At 33.3% G+C, this 22,250-nt stretch overlaps 3 protein-coding genes across 3 annotated transcripts; all 3 read left to right on the plus strand.

Moving 5' to 3' along the window:
• Positions 1-361: 361 nt before the first annotated feature.
• Positions 362-5,095, plus strand: LOC148583951 (protein neprosin-like). The gene is made up of 8 exons (XM_088519060.1): positions 362-656; positions 1,208-1,311; positions 1,452-1,538; positions 2,089-2,301; positions 2,691-2,849; positions 3,082-3,126; positions 3,526-3,672; positions 4,697-5,095. The coding sequence occupies exons 1-8, from the start codon at positions 362-364 to the stop codon at positions 5,093-5,095; spliced, it is 1,449 nt and encodes a 482-aa protein (XP_088375186.1).
• A 3,359-nt stretch (positions 5,096-8,454) lies between these two features.
• LOC148583952 (protein neprosin-like) lies at positions 8,455-12,594 on the plus strand. Its single transcript, XM_088519061.1, has 7 exons — positions 8,455-8,598; positions 8,744-8,830; positions 9,443-9,655; positions 10,071-10,229; positions 10,476-10,520; positions 10,925-11,071; positions 12,199-12,594. The coding sequence occupies exons 1-7, from the start codon at positions 8,455-8,457 to the stop codon at positions 12,592-12,594; spliced, it is 1,191 nt and encodes a 396-aa protein (XP_088375187.1).
• A 3,162-nt stretch (positions 12,595-15,756) lies between these two features.
• LOC148583953 (protein neprosin-like) lies at positions 15,757-21,438 on the plus strand. The gene is made up of 7 exons (XM_088519062.1): positions 15,757-15,900; positions 16,053-16,139; positions 16,780-16,980; positions 17,387-17,551; positions 19,191-19,235; positions 19,633-19,779; positions 21,043-21,438. The coding sequence occupies exons 1-7, from the start codon at positions 15,757-15,759 to the stop codon at positions 21,436-21,438; spliced, it is 1,185 nt and encodes a 394-aa protein (XP_088375188.1).
• The last annotated feature ends 812 nt before the right edge of the window (positions 21,439-22,250 follow it).

Here is a 22,250-nt window from a genome sequence, read left to right on the forward strand (position 1 = left end):
TACATGTGAGGGTTACTTAGCATTTATAATGCAATTTGGAGTTATATATGATGTAAATAAGTGAGATTAATATTGGAAGCTAGAATGATCATTTGTAGTCTATAAATATCCATGTAAGCAAGTCATTTTTATCAAGTGAATAAGAGCAATAATGTAGCCCTTAGGGTTTTATCTTGTGGATGTACATGTTAAGATATGTTATCCAAGTGCTATTGTTGATGCTACCGTACAAGACCAAGCCTACCGAGAAGCTACCAATCAAGTCCAAGATGCTGTCCAAGATACGACCTTACTGAAACAAGTTGATCATGCAGGATCCACAACCAGCCTAGCAAGCATTAATCGTGGAGCAGCAACTAATATGGCAAGTGAAGACCTTACAGCTGCAAGTTATGTAACAAAGGAAAGACGTGCAGAGGCAAACAATACAAGAAAGGAAATATCACACCATTCAACCATGACAGAAGAGGATACTCTGTATTACAAGGAAACAGTTCATCATGAGACTCACATATTCTCTGCAAGGAAATTATTTGTCCATTTGTCTAATTTAGTTGTAAATGGCAATCCCCCACTCCGTGGAATTTGTCTCATTGTAGACCACAAGTTGCCTTATTGTATATCTCTTACCTTACTGTATATCTCAAGCTCCAACTGTATATAATGAAGTGTAGGTTACAACTAATATTATCAAGCAATTTTTCCTTTGCTATTGCAATTTTACAGTATGTAAGTCATGCATAGACCGAACCATGTAAATTCATGTGCTTATTTTCTTCATTCCACATTTTCCTTTAATTTTTTTTACAGTTATCTTTTCTTTCAAAGAGGACATGGGTCTTTCTTCTAGTATTACTCAAATTTATAACTTTTTCAGTTTCGTAATTATTTGTATATATGTATTGACCTTTTCACAACTGATCGTTACTGAATTCTTTCTAAATATGTAAAACTGTTGGATTAAGATTAAATGTGTTGTGACATGCAACCATATCCTAACTTCGGTAAAGAATTTGTATTTATAGAATATTTAGTTACAAAGGATAATAATGTACTGAGTATTTATACATCCTTGTGAAAGCTTAACAATTTGAGCTTATTTGTGCTTATCAATGACAAAATAGCATTATTCAAAAATAAGCTACAACTTTGAAACCCTGTTTTTCAATGGCCAATACCAAACTAATATGCATATTTTTCTTGGTAGCCATATCTGATGTGCTGAGTGATAGGTTTGTTGGTGGAAAAAGGATTGGTAACATGGAAAGAAAAGAGTTAGTTAAGCATAAAGGAACAGTCAAAACTATTGAGGTGGTCATAATGAATATTACATCTTTCTTAATTTTATTTTGATTTTGATAATCCCTTTCTCTTTTTTTGTTTTTGGGTTGCTATATATTTTTTGAAAATTTTCAAGCTTGCTTATCCATGGTCTAGTAAAATCCTTGCAGGGTAATGATGGAGACATAATAGACTGTGTAGATATCTATCAACAACCTGCTTTCGACCATCCATTACTCAAGAATCATACTATACAGGTTTCTTATTGTTTTTCCTAACTCCGTTTATAAACAATTTGTATAATTGAAAACATAGTTAAAATGTATAGCTAAAAATTATATAGATTTTTACATTTTTCTTCTTTTTGGGTGGGCTATGACGGGGGGGTTTCGGGGGTTGGGGAGACAAAGACCTATGATTGAATCTTGCTTATAGATACTAAAAGAAAGATGTACAGCTTAAGGTTAAGTGAAAGAAGAAGGTTACCTCCAATGGCTTTAAAGTTCGAACTCTTTCTCAACTGTAGTCCCATCACATAAAATATTTAATTGAAATTGTAGTTTAATCATAAAGTAAAAGTTTTATAAACATAAGACATTTGCTTTAAAACCATGATAAATATATATGATTAATATGCTAACATGGATCTTGGGAAAGTTGTAATGGGAATCAAGCTAACTATTTAAAAACATAAAAAATTAAAAAAATTCTATCCTTTAAAATGCATCATTTCCGAGATCTAAATTAATCATTAATATGAAATACATTAGAAATTATTAACTATAGTAATTTTTTGTTGTTAATCAGATGGAACCAGATTCTATGCCAAATGTAACAAATACAGAATTCTATGATGCTGAGGAGTCTCAAATTTTGCTTGAAAAGGAGCAATGCCCGGAAGGAACAATTCCAATTAGACATGCAAGAGAAGATGAATATTATCCACCTCGTGTTATACCCCCAATTGCACATCAAGAAAAGCTTAATATTCGCCTTGATTCTCCAAAGAATGGCCATGAGGTATATCATATTATCAAGCGATTGTTTTTTTTTCACAAGTATTATCATGAAAAATTATGCTTTTTTTTTTTTTTCTCTCCTTAAAATCTTCTCCATTCGTGAAATTATTTTTTAGAGAAAATGATTTTCTTGAAAATACTATCACCGTTCAGCTCATACAAAAAATGAGCGATGAAAAAAAATGGGTGCGGTCCGATGGTCCAGCAGATGTCTAGTGAATACCAAATATTGAAAAATATGAGAAAAAAATTTCAGAAATAATTTTTTTACATAGAAACAAACGGAGAGACTAAATAAAATTCCTTGAACTAATTTAAAATTAGGTTTATTTGTTTGGTTGACCATTTTTTTCTTTCTCTTTTTTACATATGCATTATATTTGAAATTAGTACGCTCAAGCTAGTGTGACTGGTGGCCACTACTATGGAGCACGTGCAGATATTAACGTATGGAACCCTATGACGTATGATGACGAATATAGCATTGCTCAAATATGGGTTATATCAGGTCCCCAAGACCGACTAAACACCATTGAAGCTGGATGGTTGGTAAGTTTTGACCAAATATTATAGTCCTTCCTGGAAATATAAACGTCAATTAAGTTTTACAATTGCTTTTGATTTTAGTGTAAATCTAAATGTTGAAACAATTATAGAAACTTTTGGACAATATTACATATGGGGGAGAAATTGATGTCATAATGAAATTCAAAACAGAAAAATGTAATATACCTATCAAGCGTTTGGAGGATAATTTTGACCACTAACTTCATGGTTCCAGGTCAATTCGCGTGACAGGAAACCCAAGTTATTCATATTCTGGACTGTAAGTTGGCTTATTTCCTTTCATGATATTACTTAAATTGGCATTAGGAATCCCCATCAAAGCACTGTTATATATTGCATAAATAAAAGCTTGTCAAACAAAGAGATAATCTCACCATCTATGGTAGTGGTTCAATGGCCCCAAAGTAATCTATAAGTATTTGAGCAAGTACTATGTTGTAAGTTTGACTCTCAAAATGGGAATCCTTGCTCCTAATTAATATTAATTATTTTGCGTCCCACTAATGTTATGATCAAGCTATAGTTCAACAGGACTTGATAGAGCACCTACGGTTATCACCGTCTAGGCCATTTCTGTGCATCTCAAGTTTCAAGTTAATCCTTCGCATGCACTTGTCAAATCACTAATCAAGCTATATATGTGTGGGTTGTGTATAAGGGTGATGGATACAAAACAACTGGGTGCTACAATATCAACTGTCCTGGTTTCGTGCAAGTAAATCATAGAATTGCACTTGGTTCTGCATTCCACCATATTTCAAGCTTAAGGGGGAACCAATACTCAGTAGGGATAAGCATATACAAGGTAATGTTATGCACATGTCTATTTCCTGTTGAAATTTTTGTTGTAAATTCATTTCTTAGTTGATTAGTAAGTTATCTTTATATATATATATATATATGAAAAAAAAATATATAAAAACCCCCCAAACTAACCATCGTTTGTGATAGACCCCCACAATGTTCAAAATGTACTAAAGTAGCCCATAAAATTATCAAAGTATGTTAAAAAAACCACATTGTTTTATATATTCCTATAATACTCATACTCTATTAAAAACTAAAATAAAAAATAAACTAAACTCTTTTTTAATCAAACAAAAGAAAGAAAAAAAAAAAAAACTAGTGGGCTAATAAATACAATTTTATTTTGGAATAAATAAAAAATTAGTCATTATAGTTGGCTTAAATTACATATTGCTTGTGCGGTATAAAAGATATGGATAAATGCAAAATCAAACCCTGTGATTGGCCTATTAAAAATCGTTCAATGTCGTATGAAAGTGAAATCGAAGGTTCCTAAGATATGCTAAAAAAACAATTTAGTTCCTGTAATCAAATTCTATTAAAACAATTTGACGAATTATGTTAAATGTCATGTCAACTCCAATAACTATATTAAACTAAAAAAAACTAAAAATGATTTAAAAAAAAAAAAAAGGTGGTGGGGGTGGAGAGTTGCCCCACGCCACCTCTGCGGTGGCTTGCAGGCCACCCCCCAATGGGGTGGGGTGCCTGCCCAACTAGCTGTCACCCCCTTTCCTTTTTTATAATTAGTTTTTAGTATTTTATTTTAGCTTTTAAAAGAATAAGGTTATTATAGAAATATTAAAAAAAGCGGCATGTTTTTTACATACTTTAGTATAGTTTGATGGGCTACTTTAGTATCTTTTGAACATTGTGGAGCTCTTTAAAAATCGGTTGTTAGTTTTTTTTTTTTTTTGGGGGGGGGGGGGAGGGGTTATATTTTTTCATATATATATATATATATGAAAAAATTATATATATATATTTCTCACTAAATTCTCCAAATTTCTTATATGCTTTAGAGTAAAGGAAATTGGTGGCTACAAGTGAAAGATCAGGTACTTGGATATTGGCCTAGCTCCATCTTCAAAGAATTAGCTGTCAGTGCTACCACAATTAGTTGGGGTGGAGAGATTGTTGACTCAGGGCAACAGGAACATCACACCACAACTCAAATGGGGAGTGGACATTTTCCAAGTGATGGGTTTCAAAGAGCAAGTTATTTTCGCAACATTCGGTACATGATCAATGACAAAGGAAATTTCATTGACCCTTATATTGGCCGTAATTCGCCGGGGGGACTTCTACCATATGCAACAAAATCTACTTGCTATAATATAGAAATAAAGCAACACCAGAATGTAAACTATGGAACCCATTTCTATTTTGGAGGTCCTGGGTATTCAAAAATATGTCCTTAATTAGAAATTGAAGAAGTAAAATGCTGAGATTATTAATTAATACTAATAAATTACATATTGGAGTGATTAAAATATCTTGAAAATGATATCACTACAACCGGCCTGTATTGTCTAATAGTTTTGTGTTTTCAATAATATCCTTAGTAGTAAGTTGAAATTTGGTCATTCCATAACTTTTTGTAGTTATAACTAAATGTCAAATGAAGTTGATTAAAGGTCAGAAGCGCGTAAAAATGACAAAAACAAAAGTAAAAACAAATTGGCTGAAGATTATGCAAATGTTGGACAAAAATTTTAATTTTTTTTTTTTTTTCAAATTGTGATTGCTGATTTCCTCTTCATTACTAGTGATTTTATTATACCATAGGATTCTTGTAAATAATGTTTACAAGTGAAATTATGTGTCCACGACTCAATAACACAAGCAAGTTGGTGCTAGTGTGTGACTATGTGACCATCTCATATCTTATCTCTAAACATACATTAAACAACTTGAAGAAGCCATTGCCATTGCCATTGCAATTGCGTCATCTCTACACCCGTTTCTTTGCCATTCTTCATTTTGAACAAAATGCTTCATCCTGCTTTTGTAGCTTCTTCATCTCTTTTTTAAAATTCAATTCTCTCTTTAAGGGATTCGGCTTACATCATGTATTTTTCTAACTGGACATCTTCGGTTAAAATATTGAATGGTTATGATTTGCCAAAATAAAAACCATCTCAAAAAAATAAAAAATGAAATCCAGTAGACAGAAGAGAAGGGGAAAAGAAATAGGTGATCACACCCATTATACACCGACTTACTTGACATGTTTTAAGTTGAAAGCCTCTTAAAACATGCGATGTGATATGTATATGAAGAGTATAACGTACATTACTAAAAATAAATAAAAAATCATAGAGGCATGGTAAAGGGAAATATATATATATATATATATATATATATATATATATGGGTCAAATTAATGTAAAAAATGAATGTGAGGAGTTGAGAAAAATTCCTAAAATACCATATTATTACATTGACCCATGCATGGAATGTAGGATCTGTAGAGGATGCATTAGGAAGACTACCACCGACGAAACTAAACTTATTCTTATCGTTAGTCCTATGGATCGTCTCCAATAAGGTAATTGTCACCATTCAAGGGCTGAGAAAGAAGCAAAGAATCTCCCTGGTGGAGAAAAAATGGGCCGGATAGAGAAATTTTCAATGGGAAGTGTGGTGGAAGAAGAAGATTCAGACATTGCTAAATTTTCAAAGGAACTCTGATGCCATAACAAATTTTCAATATGCATGTATCAAGAATCAGAGAGTAGAAGAGAAGAGAGAAGACAAAATCTGGAGAATGAATGATTTCATTAGTTTGCACACGTTCAATGTGTTATAAACTCCGACTTTTGAGGAGAGGGTACCCAAGATCTTATATATACATAGTTAAAATTAAACCTAACTCATGTGGGACACAGAGATCGTAACAAACCACAACGCTTCTGCAGTCAACGTCCATTGCGGCACTCATCAATTGACACTGACTTGAGGTATCCCTATCTCTTTTGGCGGCTCCGCCACACACCTATCATTACAAACTTTGGGTAGAACTTACTTTTGAAAACCGACTTGTAAGGAGAGAGTATTCAAGAACTTATTTACACATAGTTAATATGAGATTTAGAGCCTGTTTGGGACTAGGATTTCAATAAGTGCGATTTTAAAAATTGCGTTTTTGAAATCGTTACTTTTTAAAATCACAAAAGCGTTTGGTAAAATATGTTAAAAAAAATACATTTTTTTATTAAATATTTGTTATGAGAAATCATAATTTTGGTTTAAATTGTTACTTTTTCAAAAAGCACCTCATAGTTTGCTTATAAAAATCGTAGATTTTTTTCTATTTTAAATTAAGTGCTTTTTAAATCGCAATGTCAAACACCTTATGAAACACCCCCAAAGACAAGAGCATACGTCCGGTTCCCTGGGCGTCCGTTCGGTCAGAAATGGTAGGGTCTAGTTTGGCTTCAAGGCTTTATGGCTAAGTGTGAGGGCTTTGGGTTCTACTGAGATGGTTTAGGGTTTTCTGTTTAGGGTTGATTTAGAAGGCCATTAACTGGTTGAGTAAGAGTTTCAAACTCTTTTTAAAATGATTTAAAAAGTCGGGGTATTACACCTTACGTTTTGTGATATCTTTTAAAAACAAAGAATATTTTTGAGAAATCGCAATCCTATACTCACCCTTAACTCATGTGGAACACAAGGATTGTAACATAATGAAACAAAGAAGCCTATATTTAAACCAGAATGAATAAAAAGGAAACTTAACTAACTAGAATCTTTATATCACGTGTCAGTTTAGTTGTTTTTAGGCTGCTTTTATATTACACATGTTTCTTACATCTATAGAATATTAAATTCTCATATTATAAAGATATGATCAAATTAGTTTATCTTTAAACAGACAGAAAAAGTAAACCAATATAGACACGTTTTCATTAGTACTCTGTCCAGGGTTCTCTATACACCTACAACTTCTTTGAACTTCTTTAATTTATTGAATAATGCTAGAAGGAAAACTCGGATCTTCTTTGTGTCCTTCCGAAATTGATGTGACTTTTAAAATCACAATTAAATTTGTGAGAAGTAATTATTGGATTTTGATCTAATGGTAAACACAAAGAGTGTTAGAATACATTGTGACAGTTACAAGAGACTTATTTTACATGTGGGAGTTACATAGGACTTATTCTACATGTGTGGGTTACTTAGCATTTATAATGCAATTGGGAGTTAGATATGATGTAAATATGTGAGATTAATATTGGAAGCTAGAATGATCATTTGTATTCTATAAATATCCATGTAAGCAAGTCATTTTTATTAATTGAATAAAAGCAATAATGTAGTCTTTATGGCTTTATCGTGTGAATGTAGGTTATAGACCAAACCATATAAATTCATTTGTTTATTTTTTTTTCATTCCGCATTTTCCTTTAATTTCTTTTACGATTATCTTCTCCTTCAAAGATAACATGGGTCTTCCTTCTAATATTACTCAAATTTATCACTTCTTCACTTTCGTAATTACCTATATATATGTATTGACCTTTTCACAACTCATCGATACCGAATTCTGTCTAAATATGTAAAACTTTTTGATTAAGATTGAATGGTTTGTGACATGCAACCTTACCTTAACTTTGGTAAAGAAATTTTATTTATAGAATATTCAGTTACAAAGGATAATGATGCACTGAGTATTTATATATCTTTGTGAAAGCTTAACGATTTGAGATTATTTGTGTTTATCATTGACAAAATAGCATTATTCAAAAATAAGACAAGTTTGCAACTTTGTTTTTCAATGGCCAATACCAAACTAATATGCATATTTTTCTTGGTAGCCATATCTTATGTGCCAAGTGATAGATTTGTTGGTGGAAGAAGGATTGGTAACATGGAAAGAAAAGAGTTAGTTAAGCATAAAGGAATAGTCAAAACTATTGAGGTGGTCATAATTAATATTACATCTTTCTTAATTTTATTTTGATTTTGATAGTAATCCCTTTCTCTTTTTTTTTGTTTTTGGGTTGCTATATATTTTTTGAAAATTTTCAAGCTTGCTTATCCATGGTCTAGTAAAATCCTTGTAGGGTAATGATGGAGACATAATAGACTGTGTAGATATCTATCAACAGCCTGCTTTCAACCATCCATTACTCAAAAATCATACTATACAGGTTTCTTTATTGTTTTTCCTAACTCTGTTTATGTTTTACACTATGTAGTTGCTTTGTTATTGTCTCATTCGTTTGCATGTTTAAACGATTTGTATAATTGAAAACATAGTTAAAATGTATAGCTAAAAGTTATATATGTAGTTTTTTACATTTTTTTTCTTTTTGGGTGGGCTATGTAAAGGGGGGGGGGGGGGGGGGGGGGGGGGGGAGGAAACACAGACCTATGATTGAATCTTGAACTTAAGTGAAAGAAGAAGGTTACCTCCAATGGCTTTAAATTTCAAACTCTTCCTCAACAATCAACTCCATTACGTAAAATATTTAATTGAAATCGTAGTTTAATCATAAAGTAAAAGTATAAACATAAGACATTTGCTTTGATACATGATAAATTACAAGTTGTTCCAATATTAGAATATATATATTTGATTAATATGCTAACATGGATCTTGGGAAGTAATGGGAATTAAGCTAACTATTTAAAAACATTAAAAATAAAAAAATAAAATAAAATCTATCCTTTTAAATACATCATTTCCGAGATCTAAATTAATTGTTAATATGAAATACGTTAGAAATTATTAACTATAGTAATTTGTTGTTGTTAATCAGACGGAACCAGATTCTATTCCAAATGTAACAAATACAGAATTCTATGATGCTGAGCAGTTTCAAAGTTTGCTTGTAAAGGAGCAATGCCCGGAAGGAACAATTCCAATTAGACATGCAAGAGAAGATGAATATTATGCACCTCGTGTTATACCCCCAATTGCACGTCAAGAAAAGCTTGATGTTCGCTTTGATCCTGTAGTGAATGGCCATGAGGTAGATCATATTATCAAACGATTTTTTTTTTTTTTTTTTCACAAGTATTATCATGAAAAATTATGCATTGTTTTTTTTTTTGACTTAAAATCTTTTCCATTCGAAAATGATTTTTGTGAAATGAATTTTTCGAGAAATTGATTTCCCTGAAAATTTTTATCGGCGTCCAGCTCATACGAAAAATGAGCAATTAAAAAAAAAAAAAAAAAGGGTGGTCCGATAGTCTAGCAGATGTCTAGAGAATACCAAATTCTGAAAAATATGGGAAAAAAATTTCAGAATTTTTTTTTACAAAGAAACAAATGGAGAGACTAAATAAAATTCCTTGAACTAATTTTAAATTAGGTTTATTTGATTGGTTGACCTTTTTTTTTTTTTTCTCTTTTTTTAACATATGAATTATATTTGAAATTAGTACGCTCAAGCTAGTGTGACTGGTGGCCAATACCATGGAGCACGTGCACATATTAACGTATGGAACCCTGTGACGTATGATTCCGAATTGAGCATTGCTCAAATATGGGTTATCGCAGGTCCTGCAGACAACCTAAACACCGTTGAAGCTGGATGGTTGGTAAGTTTTGATCAAATATTATAGTCTTCCGGGAAATATAAACGTCAATTAAGTTTAACAATTGCTTTTGATTTTAGTGTAAATCTAAATGTTGAAACAGTTATAGAAACTTTTGGATTAGATGTGGGGGAGAAATTGATGTCATAATGAAATTCAAAAAATAAAAATAAAAATAAAAAAGGTAATATACAGATCAAGCATTAATTGGAGGATAATTTCTCACCAATAACTACTTCATGGTTCCAGGTTAATTCGCGTGACAAGAAACCCAGGTTATTCATATACTGGACTGTAAGTTGGCTTATTTCCTTCCATGATATTACTTAATTTGGCATTAGGAATCCCCATCAAAGCATTGTTATATATTGCATAAATAAAAGCTTGTCAAACGAAGAGATAATCTCACCGCCATTTAGGGTGGTGGTTTAATGGTCTCAAAGTAATTCCTAAGTATTTGGGTAAGTATTATGCTATAAGTTTGACTCTCGAAATGAGAATCCTCGCTCCTAATTAATATTAATCATCTTGCATTCTACTGATGTTATGATCAAGCTATGTTTCAATAGAATTTGAGGAAGTACCTGCGGTTACCACCGTCTAGGCCCCACCAGTGCATCTCAAGTTTCAAGCTAATTAATCCTTAGCATGCACTTGTCAAATTGCTAATCAAGCGATATATGTGGGTTGTATATAAGGCTGATGGATACAAAACAACTGGGTGCTACAATCTCGACTGTCCTGGTTTTGTGCAAGTAAACCATAAAATTGCACTTGGTTCTATCTTCAACCATATTTCAAGCTACCAGGGGAGCCAATACTCAGTAGGGATAAGCATATACAAGGTAATATTATGCACATGTCTATTTCCTGTTGAAATTTTTGCTGTAAACTCATTTCCTAGTTGATTACTAAATTATCTTCACACACGCACGCATGTATATATATATATATATATATATATATATATATATATGGAAAAATATAAAAAGCACCCAAAACTAACTATCGTTTGTGATAGAGTCTCACAATGTTCAAAATGTACTAAAGTAGCCCATCAAATTAACTACCAAAGTGTATAAAAATGCCACATTGTTTTATATATTCATATAATACCCATATTATTTTAAAAACTAAAATTAAAAAATAAATAAATAAATAAAAATTAACTAAACTATCTTTTAATCAAAAAATAAAAAATAAAAAAACTAATGGGCGAATAAATTCAATTTTTTTTTTGAATAAATAAAAAATTAGTCACTATAGTTGGTTTAAATTACATATCACTTGTGCGGTATGAATGATATGGATAAATGCAAAATCAAACCCTGTGGTTGGCCTATTACAAATTTGCTCCATGTCGTATGAAAGTGAAATCAAAAGTTCCTGGGGCTGGGATATGCCAAAAAAATAATTTAGTCCTTGGAGTCAAATTCTGTTAAAAAAATTTGGCAAATTCTTTTAAATGTCTAGTCAACACCAATAAAAAATGGTGACACGTGTCATTCTTAATAAAAAAAAATATATAAATATATTAAACTTAAAAAAAAAAAACTAAAAATGATTTAAAAAAGAAAAAAAAAAAAAAAAAGAAGAAGAAAGGAAGCAAGAAAGAAAGGGGTGGTGGGGCGGAGAGCCGCCCCACACCACCTCTGGGGGTGGCTTGCGAGCCACCCCCAATGGGGTGGGGTGGTTGCCCAACTGGCTGTCACCCCTTTCCTTTTTTTCTTTTTATTAATTTTTTAGTTTTTTCTTTCATGAATTTTTTATTTTAGTTTTTAAAAGAATAAGGGTATTATTGAAATATTAAAAAAATGGCATTTTTTACATACTTTGATAGTTTGATGGACTATTTTAGTACCTTTTGAAAATTGTGGGACTCTTTAAAAAACGGTTGTTAGTTTGGACTTTTTTTTTCCCTATAAATATATATATTTCTCACTAAATTCTCCAATCTTCTTATGTTCTTCAGAGTAACGGAAATTGGTGGCTACGAGTGAATGATCAGGTACTTGGATATTGGCCTAGCTCCATCTTCAAAGAATTAGCAGTCAGTGCTACCACAATTAATTGGGGAGGAGAGATTACTGACTCAGGGCAACAGGAACATCACACAACAACTCAAATGGGAAGTGGACATTTTCCGAGTGATGGCTTTAAAAGAGCAAGTTATTTTCGCAATATTCAATACTCGACTGAAAAAGGAAATGTCGTTGACCCTTATATTGGCGGTAATTTGCCTGGGAGACTACTACCATATACATCGAAATCTACGTGCTATAATATAGACATAAAGCAAAATCAGGATGGAGACTATGGAACCCATTTCTATTTTGGAGGTCCTGGGTTTTCAAAAATATGTCCTTAATTAGAAATGGAAGATGTAAATTGTTGATATTATTAATTAGTACTAATAAATTACGTATTGGAGGGATTAAAATATCATGAAAATGATATCACTACAACGTGTGTTGTCCAATATTTTTGTATTTTCAATAATATCCTTAATAAGTTGAAATTTGGTCATTCCATAACTTTTTGTGGTTATACCTAAATGTCAAATGAAGTTGATTAAAGCTAAAAAGTGCGTAAAAATGACAAAAACAAAAGCAAAAACAAATTGGCTGAAGATTATGCAAATGTTGGACTAAAATTTTTTTAATTTTTTTAATTTTTTTTCAAATTGTGATTGTTGATTTCCTTTTCATTACTAGTGATTTTATTATACCATAGGATTCTTGCAAATAATGTTTACAAGTGAAATTATGTGTCCACGACTCAATAACACAAGCAAGTTGGTGCTAGCGTGTGACTATGTGATCATCTCATATCTCATCTCTAAACATACATTAAACAAAATGCTTCATCTCTACACCCGTTTCTTTGCCATTTTTCATTTTGAACAAAATGCTTCATTCTGCCTTTGTAGCTTCTTCATCTTTTTTTTAATTCAATTCTCTCTTTAAGGGATCCGGATTACATCATGTATTTTTATATATAACTGGACATCTTCGGTTAAAATATTGAATGGTTATGATTTGCCAAAACAAAAACCATCTCAAAAAAATAAAAATAAAAATCCAGTAGACAGAAGAGAAGAAGGAGAAAAGAAATAAGTGATCACACCCATTATACACTGACTTACTTGACATGTTTTAAGTTGAAATCCTCTTAAAACATGCGATTTGATATGATGAGTATATATGAAGAGTATAGCATTACTAAAAAAAAAAAAAAGTCATAGAGGCATGGTAAAGGGGAAAAAAAAATTATGGGTCAAATTAATGTAAAAAATGAATGTGAGGAGTTGAGAAAAATTCCTAAAATACCATATTATTACATTGACCCATGCATGGAATGTAGGATCTGTAGAGGATGGATTAGGAAGACTACCATCGACGAAACTAAACTTGTTCTTATCGTTAGTCCTATGGATCGTCTCCAATAAGGTAATTGTCACCATTCAAGGGCTGAGAAAGAAGCAAAGAATCTCCCTGGTGGAGAAAAAATGGGCTAGAGAAATTTTCAATGGAAAGTGTGGTGGAAGAAGAAGATTCAGACTGCTAAATTTTCAAAGGAAGTCTGATACCATAACAAATTTTCAACATGCGGGTATCAAGAATCAGAAAGTAGAAGAGAAGAGAGAAGACAAAATCTGGAGAATGAATGATTTCATTAGTTTGCACACGTTCAATGTGTTATAAACTCCGACTTGTGAGGAGAGGGTACCCAAGATCTTATTTATTCATAGTTAAGATTAAACCTAATTCATGTGGGACACAAAGATTATAACAAACCACAACACTTCTGCGGCCGACGTCCATGGCGGCACTCATTAATTGACATAGACTCGAGGTATCCCTTTCTCTTTTGGCGGCTCCACTCACCTATCATTATTTTAATCTAGCTCACCGTAACTCTAACCCCGCAACATAGTGTTTGGCTCTAATATTAAATGTTATAAACTTTGGGTATAACTCACATTTGAAAACTGACTTGCAATGAGCGAATACTCAATAACTTAAATACATATAGTTAATATGAGATTTAGGGTTTGTTTGGGATTACGATTTCAATAAGTGAAATTTTAAAAATTGTGTTTTCAAAATCGCTACTTTTTAAAATCGTAAAGGCATTTGGTAAAATATGTTAAAAAAATATTTTTTTTATTAAATATTTATTATGAGAAATCATAATTTTGGCTTAAATTGTTGCTTTTTCAAAAAGCACCTCCTAGCCTGCTTATAAAAATTGCAGATTTTTTTTCTATTTTAAATTAAGTGCTTTTTAAATCTCAATGACAAACACCTTACGTTTTGCGATATCTTTTAAAAACAAAAAATATTTTGTGAAATCGTAATTCCAAACACACCCTTAACTCATGTGGGACACAAGGATCGTAACATAATGAAACAAAGAAGCCTATATTTATACCAGAATGAATACAATGGAAACTTAACTAACTAGAATCTTTATATCACGTGTTATAAGTTTAGTTGTTTTTAGGCTGCTTTTATATTACACATGTTTCTTACATCCATAGAATATTAAATTCTCATAATTATAAAGATATGATCAAATTAGCTTATCTTTAAACGGACAGAAAAAGTAAACTAATATAGACGCGTTTTCATTAGTACTCTGTCCAGGGTTCTCTATACACTTACAACTTCTTTGAACTTCTTTAATTTATTGAATAATGCTAGAAGGAAAACTCGGGTCTTCTTTGTGTCATTCCGAAATTAATGTGACTTTTAAAATCACAATTAAATTTGTAAGAAATGATTATTGGATTTTGATCCAATAGTAAACACAAAGAGTGTTAGAATACATTGTGGCAGTTACAAGAGACATATTTTACATGTGGGAGTTACATAGGACTTATTCTACATGTGTGGGTTACTTAGCATTTATAATGCAATTGTGAGTTATATATGATGTAAATAAGTGAGATTAATATTGGAAGCTAGAATGATCATTTGTAGGCTATAAATATCTATGTAAGCAAGTCATTTTTATTAATTGAATAAGAGCAATAATGTAGTCCTTAGGGCTTTATCGTGTGAATGTAGATTATAGACCGAACCATATAAATTCATTTGTTTATTTTTTTCATTCCGCATTTTCCTTTAATTTCTTTTACGATTATCTTCTCCTTCAAAGATAACATGGGTCTTCCTTCTAATATTACTCAAATTTATCACTTCCTCACTTTCATAATTATCTATATATATATATATATATATATATATATATATATATATGCATTGACCTTTTCACAACTCATCGATACCGAATTCTATCTAAATATGTAAAACTTTTGGATTAAGATTGAATGGTTTGTGACATGCAACCTTACCTTAACTTTGGTAAAGAAATTTTATTTATAGACTATTCAGTTACAAAGGATAATGATGTACTGAGTATTTATATATCATTGTGAAAGCTTAACGATTTGAGATTATTTGTGCTTATCATTGACAAAATAGCATTATTAAAAAATAAGACAAGTTTGCAACTTTGTTTTTCAATGGCCATTACCAAACTAATATGCATATTTTTCTTGGTAGCCATATCTTATGTGCCGAGTGATAGATTTGTTGGTGGAGGAAGGATTGGTAACATGGAAAGAAAAGAGTTAGTTAAGCATAAAGGAACTGTCAAAACTATTGAGGTGGTCATAATGAATATTACTTCTTTCTTAATTTTATTTTGATTTTGATAATCCCTCCTTTTTTTCTTTTTTCTTTTTTTTTTTTACGGTTGCTATATATTTTTTGAAAATTTTCAAGCTTGCTTATCCATGGTCTAGTAAAATCCTTGCAGGGTAATGATGGAGACGTAATAGACTGTGTAGATATCTATCAACAACCTGCTTTCAACCATCCATTACTCAAGAATCATATTATACAGGTTTCTTTATTGTGTTTCCTAACTCCGTTTATGTTTTACTCCATGTAGTTGCTTTGTTATTGTCTCATTCGTTTGCATTTTTAAATGATTTGTAGAATTGAAAACATGGTTAACATGTATAGCTAAAAATTACATTTTTTTTTTATACATTTTTCTTCTTTTCGGGTGGGCTATCATTTCATCTGATGGTGAAAAAAAGGGCGGGAAAACAAAGACCTATGATTGAATCTTGCTTATAGATACTAAAAGAAAGATGTACAGCTTAAGCTTAAGTGAAAGAAGAAGGTTATCTCTAACGGCTTTAAAGTTCAAATTCTTCCTCAATAGTCAACCGGCTCATCACGTGAAATATTTAATTAAAATCGTAGTTTAATCATAAAGTAAAAGTATAAACGTAAGACATATGCTTTGATACCATAATAAATTACAAGTTGTTCTATTATTAAAAAATATATATTTGATTAATATGCTAACATGGATCTTGGGAAAGTTGTAACGGCAATTAATCTAACTATTTAAAAACATTAAAAAAAAAAAAAAATCCATCCTTTTAAATACATCATTTCTGAGATCTAAATTGATCATTAATATGAGATACGTTAGAAATTATTAACTATAGTAACTTCTTGTTGTTAATCAGATGGAACCCGGTTCTATTCCAAATGTAACGAATGATGCTGAGCAGTCTCAAATTTTGCTTGAAAAGGAGCAATGCCCGGAAGGAACAATCCCAATTAGACATGCAAGAGAAGATGAATATTATGCACCTCGTGTTATACCCCCAATTGCACGTCAAGAAAAGCTTAATAGTCGCCTTGGTTATTCAACGGCTGGCCACGAGGTATATCATATTATCAAACGATTGTTTTTTTTTTTTTTTTCACAAGTATTATCATGAAAAATTATGCATTGTTTTTTCGACTTAAAATATTTTCCATTCAAGGAAATTATTTTTTAGAAAAAATGATTTCCCTAAAAATATTTATCAGTGTTAGCTCATACAAAAAATGAGCGATGGAAAAAATGGATGGTTCAATGGACGAGCCGAAGTCTAGTGAATGAAAATATGGGGAAAAAAAAAATCAGAAATTTGTTTACATAGAAATAAACGGAGAGACTAAGTAAAATTCCTTGAACTAATTTCAAATTAGGTTTATTTGACTGGTTGACCATTTTTGTTTTCTCTTTTTTACATATGAATTATATTTTTTTTGTTTTGTACTTATATGAATTATATTTGAAATTAGTACGCTCAAGCTGAAATGACCAGTACTGGTGGCAACTACTATGGAGCACATGCAAATATTAACGTATGGAACCCTACGATAAATGATAAGGACCTTAGCATTGCTCAAATCTGGGTTATATCAGGTCCTAATGACCGACTAAACACTGTTGAAGCTGGATGGATGGTAAGTTTTTACCAAATATTATAGTCATTCCTGGAAATATAAACGTCAATTAATTTTCAAAATTGCTTTTGATTTTGAGTGTAAATCTAAGGCTCTGTTTGTTTTGGCGTAAAATATTTTCCGTTGTAAAATATTTTCAGGAAAGTCATTTTATAGGAAAATATTTTACGATGAAAACATTTTCCGGCGTAAGGTGCACACGGAAAATCACAAATATTTTTTATACTCACAACATAAAAATACTAATATACAATAATTTAAAAAATAAAATATAAAAATAACCTATACAATAATTTAAAAAATAAAATATAAAAATAATCGTCCGGGACTTGACCAGGACGCGCCCTGTACTTGACTAGGACCTGCCCGGGAGATGTCCCAGACCTTGCTGAAAGCTGCCCGGGACTTAACCGGGACCCGACCGGGCCTGCTCGGGACCTGCCAAGGACTTGACCGAGCCTTGACTGGGACCCGCCCTAGACCTGTAGACCGGGACTTGATTGGGACCTGACTGAGCAGGTCCAGGGCGGGTCCCAGGCAAGTTCTGCGGGGTCCCAATCAAGTCCCGGTCAAGTCTCGGGTGAGTCCCGGGCGAGTTCCATGCAGATCTGGTCGGGTTCTAGTCAAGTCTCGGGTCGGTCCCAGGCGGGTCAAGGGCAAATCTCGGGCGGGTCCCGGTCAGGTCCCGTGCAGGTCCCAGGCAGGTCCGGTCGGGTCCTAGGTGGGTCCCGGCGAGGTCCCGATGGGGTCCCAGGTAAGTCCCGAGTGGGTCTCGGGCGGGTCTCGTGCAGGTCCCGGTCAGGTCTCGGGAGGGTCCCAGGTAGGTCCCGGGTGGGTCTCGGTTAGGTCCTGGGCAGGTCCCGGGTAGGTCCTAGGTGGGTCCCAGTCAGGTCCCGGGCAAGTCCCGAGGCTGGTCCTGGGTGAGTCTCGGGCAGGTCCCGACGAGGTCCCGGGCAGTTCTCGAGTGGGTCCCAGTTAGGTCCCAACAAGGTCCCGGGCGGGTCTCGGGCAAGTCCTGGCGAGGTTCTGGGCGGGTCCCAGTCAAGTCCCAGGAGGGTCCCGGGCAGTGTCCCGGTCAAGTCCCGAGCAGGTCCCGACCAGGTCCCCTGCGGGTTTCTGTTAGGTCCTAGGAGGGTCCCGGTCAAGTCCCCATTGGGTCCCGGACGGGTCCCGGTCATGTCCTGGGCAAGTCCCTGGCAGGTCCCGGGCAAGTCCTGAGCGGGTCACAGTAAGGTCCCGGGTGAGTCCCAGTTAGGTCCAGGTCAAGTCCTGGGCAGGTCCCGAGTGGGTCTTGGGCGGGTCATGGCATGGTTTGTCGATTCTAAAATGAGATACTCAAAATCAGAAAATGGTTTACGATCATTTTCCTAAAATTAAAGAAGAATTTTTGGTCAAAGGAAAAATATTTTCTGTTGACTATTATTTTACGTTGTGCCAAACACCCTTAAATATGTAAAACATTTTCCGTTAATCATTTTACGGCGAAACAAACGGAGCCTAAATGTTGAAACAATGTCAGAAACTTTTGGACTTCAAATGTGGGGGAGAAATTTATGTCATAATGAAATTCAAGAAAAAAAGAAATATACAGATCAAGCATTTGGAGGATAATTTCTCACCAATAACTTCATGGTTTCAGGTTAATTCGCGTGACAACAAACCCAAAGTATTCATATACTGGACTGTAAGTTGCATTTTTTCCTTCCATGATATTACTTAAATCGGCATTAGGAATCAACATCAAAGAACTTTTATATATTGCATAAATAAAAGCTTGTCAAACAAAGAGATAATCTCAGCATCTAGGGTGGTGGTTCAATAGCTTCAAGGTAATCCCTGAGTATTTGGGTAAGTAAAATGATGTAAGTTTGACTCTCGAAATGAGAATCCTCGCTCCTAATTAATAGTAATCATCTTATATCCTACTGATGTTATGATCAAGCGATGGTTCAATAGGACTTGAGGCAGCATATGTAGTTACCATCATTTAGGACCCTCCTTTGCATCTCAAGTTTCGAGCTAATCCTTAGCATGCACTTGTCAAATCGCTAATTAAGCTATATATGTGGGTTGTATATAAGGGTGATGGATACCAAGCAACTGGGTGCTACAATCTCGAATGTCCTGGATTCGTGCAAGTAAACAATAAAATTGCACTTGGTTCTGCCTTAAACCGTATTTCAACCTACATGGGGAGCCAATACTCACTAGGGATAACCATATACAAGGTAATATTATGCCTATGTCTATTTCCTGTTGACATTTTTGCTGTAAATTCATTTCCTAGTTGATTAGTAAATTATCTTTACACACACATATATAGGGAAAAATATAAAGAGTCCCTCAAACTAACCGTCGTTTGTGATAGAGCCTCACAATGTTCAAAATATAATATAGTAGCCCATTAAATTACTAAAGTGTATTAAAAATGCCACATTTTTTTATATATATTCCTATAATACCCATATTCTTTTAAAAACTAAAATAAAAAAATAATAATAAAACCAAACTACCAAGGGCCTGGGGGTGGTTCAGCCACCCCTTACGGCCGGTATGAGGGTGCGCGAACCACCCCCATGGCCAATGAGGTGGTCCGGCCACCCACAAAAGGCCAAAACCCATTTTCGTTATTTGGGGTTTTGGCCTTTTGGGTGTGGCTGGACCACCCCCTTGGCCATGGGGGTGGTTCGTCTACCCCCATACCAGCCATGGGGGTGGCTCCAGCAACACCCTTGGCAAAAAATGGGGTGGTCCGGCCACCCCATTTTGGCCAAGCCAATTTTCTTCTTCTATTTTATTATTATTATTATTATTATTATTTCTTTTTTAATGTGCAAAACGGCGTTGTTTTGGACTGAGGGTGGGCGATGTAGTTTTTGGGCTAAAACGGTGTAGTTTTGGAGTAAGGGTATAACTGGCATAAAAATCAAACGAAGTAAAGTGAGAGAGTTTGAAGTTCAAGGGGGTAAGTCAAAAAGGCTGGTAGTTCAGGAAGACAAAATGAAGTTTCTCCCAAAAAATATGAGGAGTTGTGTTAAATGTCACGTCAACGCGAATAAAAAATGGTGACATGTGTCATTCTTAATAAAAAAAAAATATAAATATATTAAACTAAAAAAAAAAACTAACAATTATTTTGAAAAAAAAATAAGGAAAGGGGCGGCGGGGGCAGAGAGTTGCCCCACGCCACCTTTGGGGGGTGGGGTGGCTGCCCAACCTGCAGTCACTCCTTTCCCTTTTTTTTTTTTTTTTTCTTTTTTTTTTTTAAATTAGTTTTTAAGTTTTAAAAAGAATGAGGGTATTATAAGAATATTAAAAAAAAGTTTCATTTTTAACATAATTTGGTAGTTTGATAGACTATTTTAGTACATTTTGAATATCGTGGAACTCTTTAAAAAACAATCGTTAATTTGGGGTTTTTTTTTTTTATATTTTTTCTTATATATAAAAATATTCTTCACTAAATTCTCCAAATTACTTATGTGCTTCAGAGTAAAGGAAATTGGTGGCTACAAGTGAAAGATCAGGTACTTGGATATTGGCCTAGCTCCATCTTCAAAGAATTAGCAATCAGTGCTTCCGGAATTGCTTGGGGTGGAGAGATTTTTGACTCAAGGCAACAGGAACATCACACAACAACTCAAATGGGGAGTGGACATTTTCCAAGTGGTGGCTTTAAAAAAGCAAGTTATTTTCGCAATGTTCTATACATGGATGACAAAGAAAATTACATTGACCCTCGTATTGGCGGTAATTTGCCTAACAGACTACTAGCATATGCAACAAATTCTAAGTGCTATGATATAGAAATAAAGCCAAATCAGGATGTAAGCTATGGAACCCATTTCTATTTTGGAGGTCCTGGGTATTCAGCAATATGTCCTTAATTAGAAAGGGAAGAAGTAAAATGTTGATATTATTAATTAGTACTAATAAATTACAATATTGGAGGGATTACAGTGTCCTGAAAATGATATCACCACAAGCTTTGTTCTCCAATATCTTTGTATTTTCAATAATAGCATTAGTAAATTGAAATTTGGTCGTTCCATAACTTTTTGTGGTTATACCTAATGTCAAAGGAAGTTGATCAAATTTCAGAAGCACATAAAAAAAAAAAAAAAAAAAAAAAAAAACAACAACAACAAAAGCAAAAACAAATTTTCAAAGTTATATATAGTGACACTAAAATGTTCGAGATCAATTGGCTAAAGATTATGCAAATGTTGGACGAAAAAAATTTTAATTTTTTTTTTTAATTGTGATTGTTAATTTCCCTGCTTTTCTCAGCCAACCAGGCGAGCTTCTTCATTACTAGTATATGGTTTTTAAGTCAAATTACAACCAAGTAAACCAAGTTCTAGCTTAAATGCATTGCTCATTTCAAGCAGAATCCACCAGTATATAACAACTTTTATGGTGTTACTACAGCAACTCTTTCAGCACAAAGAGCTTTTTTGGCGAATTCATTTTTCTTTCCCTTTTCTTTTACCCAAACTTAAGTTTACACATTGAGTTTGAGGGGGGATGTTAAGAATATTATGTTAGGGTTATTTGCTTCCTTAAGTATTATTAGTCTACTAGGTTTACCTTTCCTTAGACTACTAGGTTTACTTTTCCTTAGTCTATTAAGTTACTTGCCTCTCTATAAATAGAGGCCCCTGTATTCATTATTATCAATTAATATTAATACAACGTA

The sequence above is a fragment of the Corylus avellana genome, chromosome 8, assembly GCF_965113065.1.
Source record: "Corylus avellana chromosome 8, dhCorAvel1.hap1.2, whole genome shotgun sequence".
Classification (NCBI taxonomy): domain Eukaryota; kingdom Viridiplantae; phylum Streptophyta; class Magnoliopsida; order Fagales; family Betulaceae; genus Corylus; species Corylus avellana.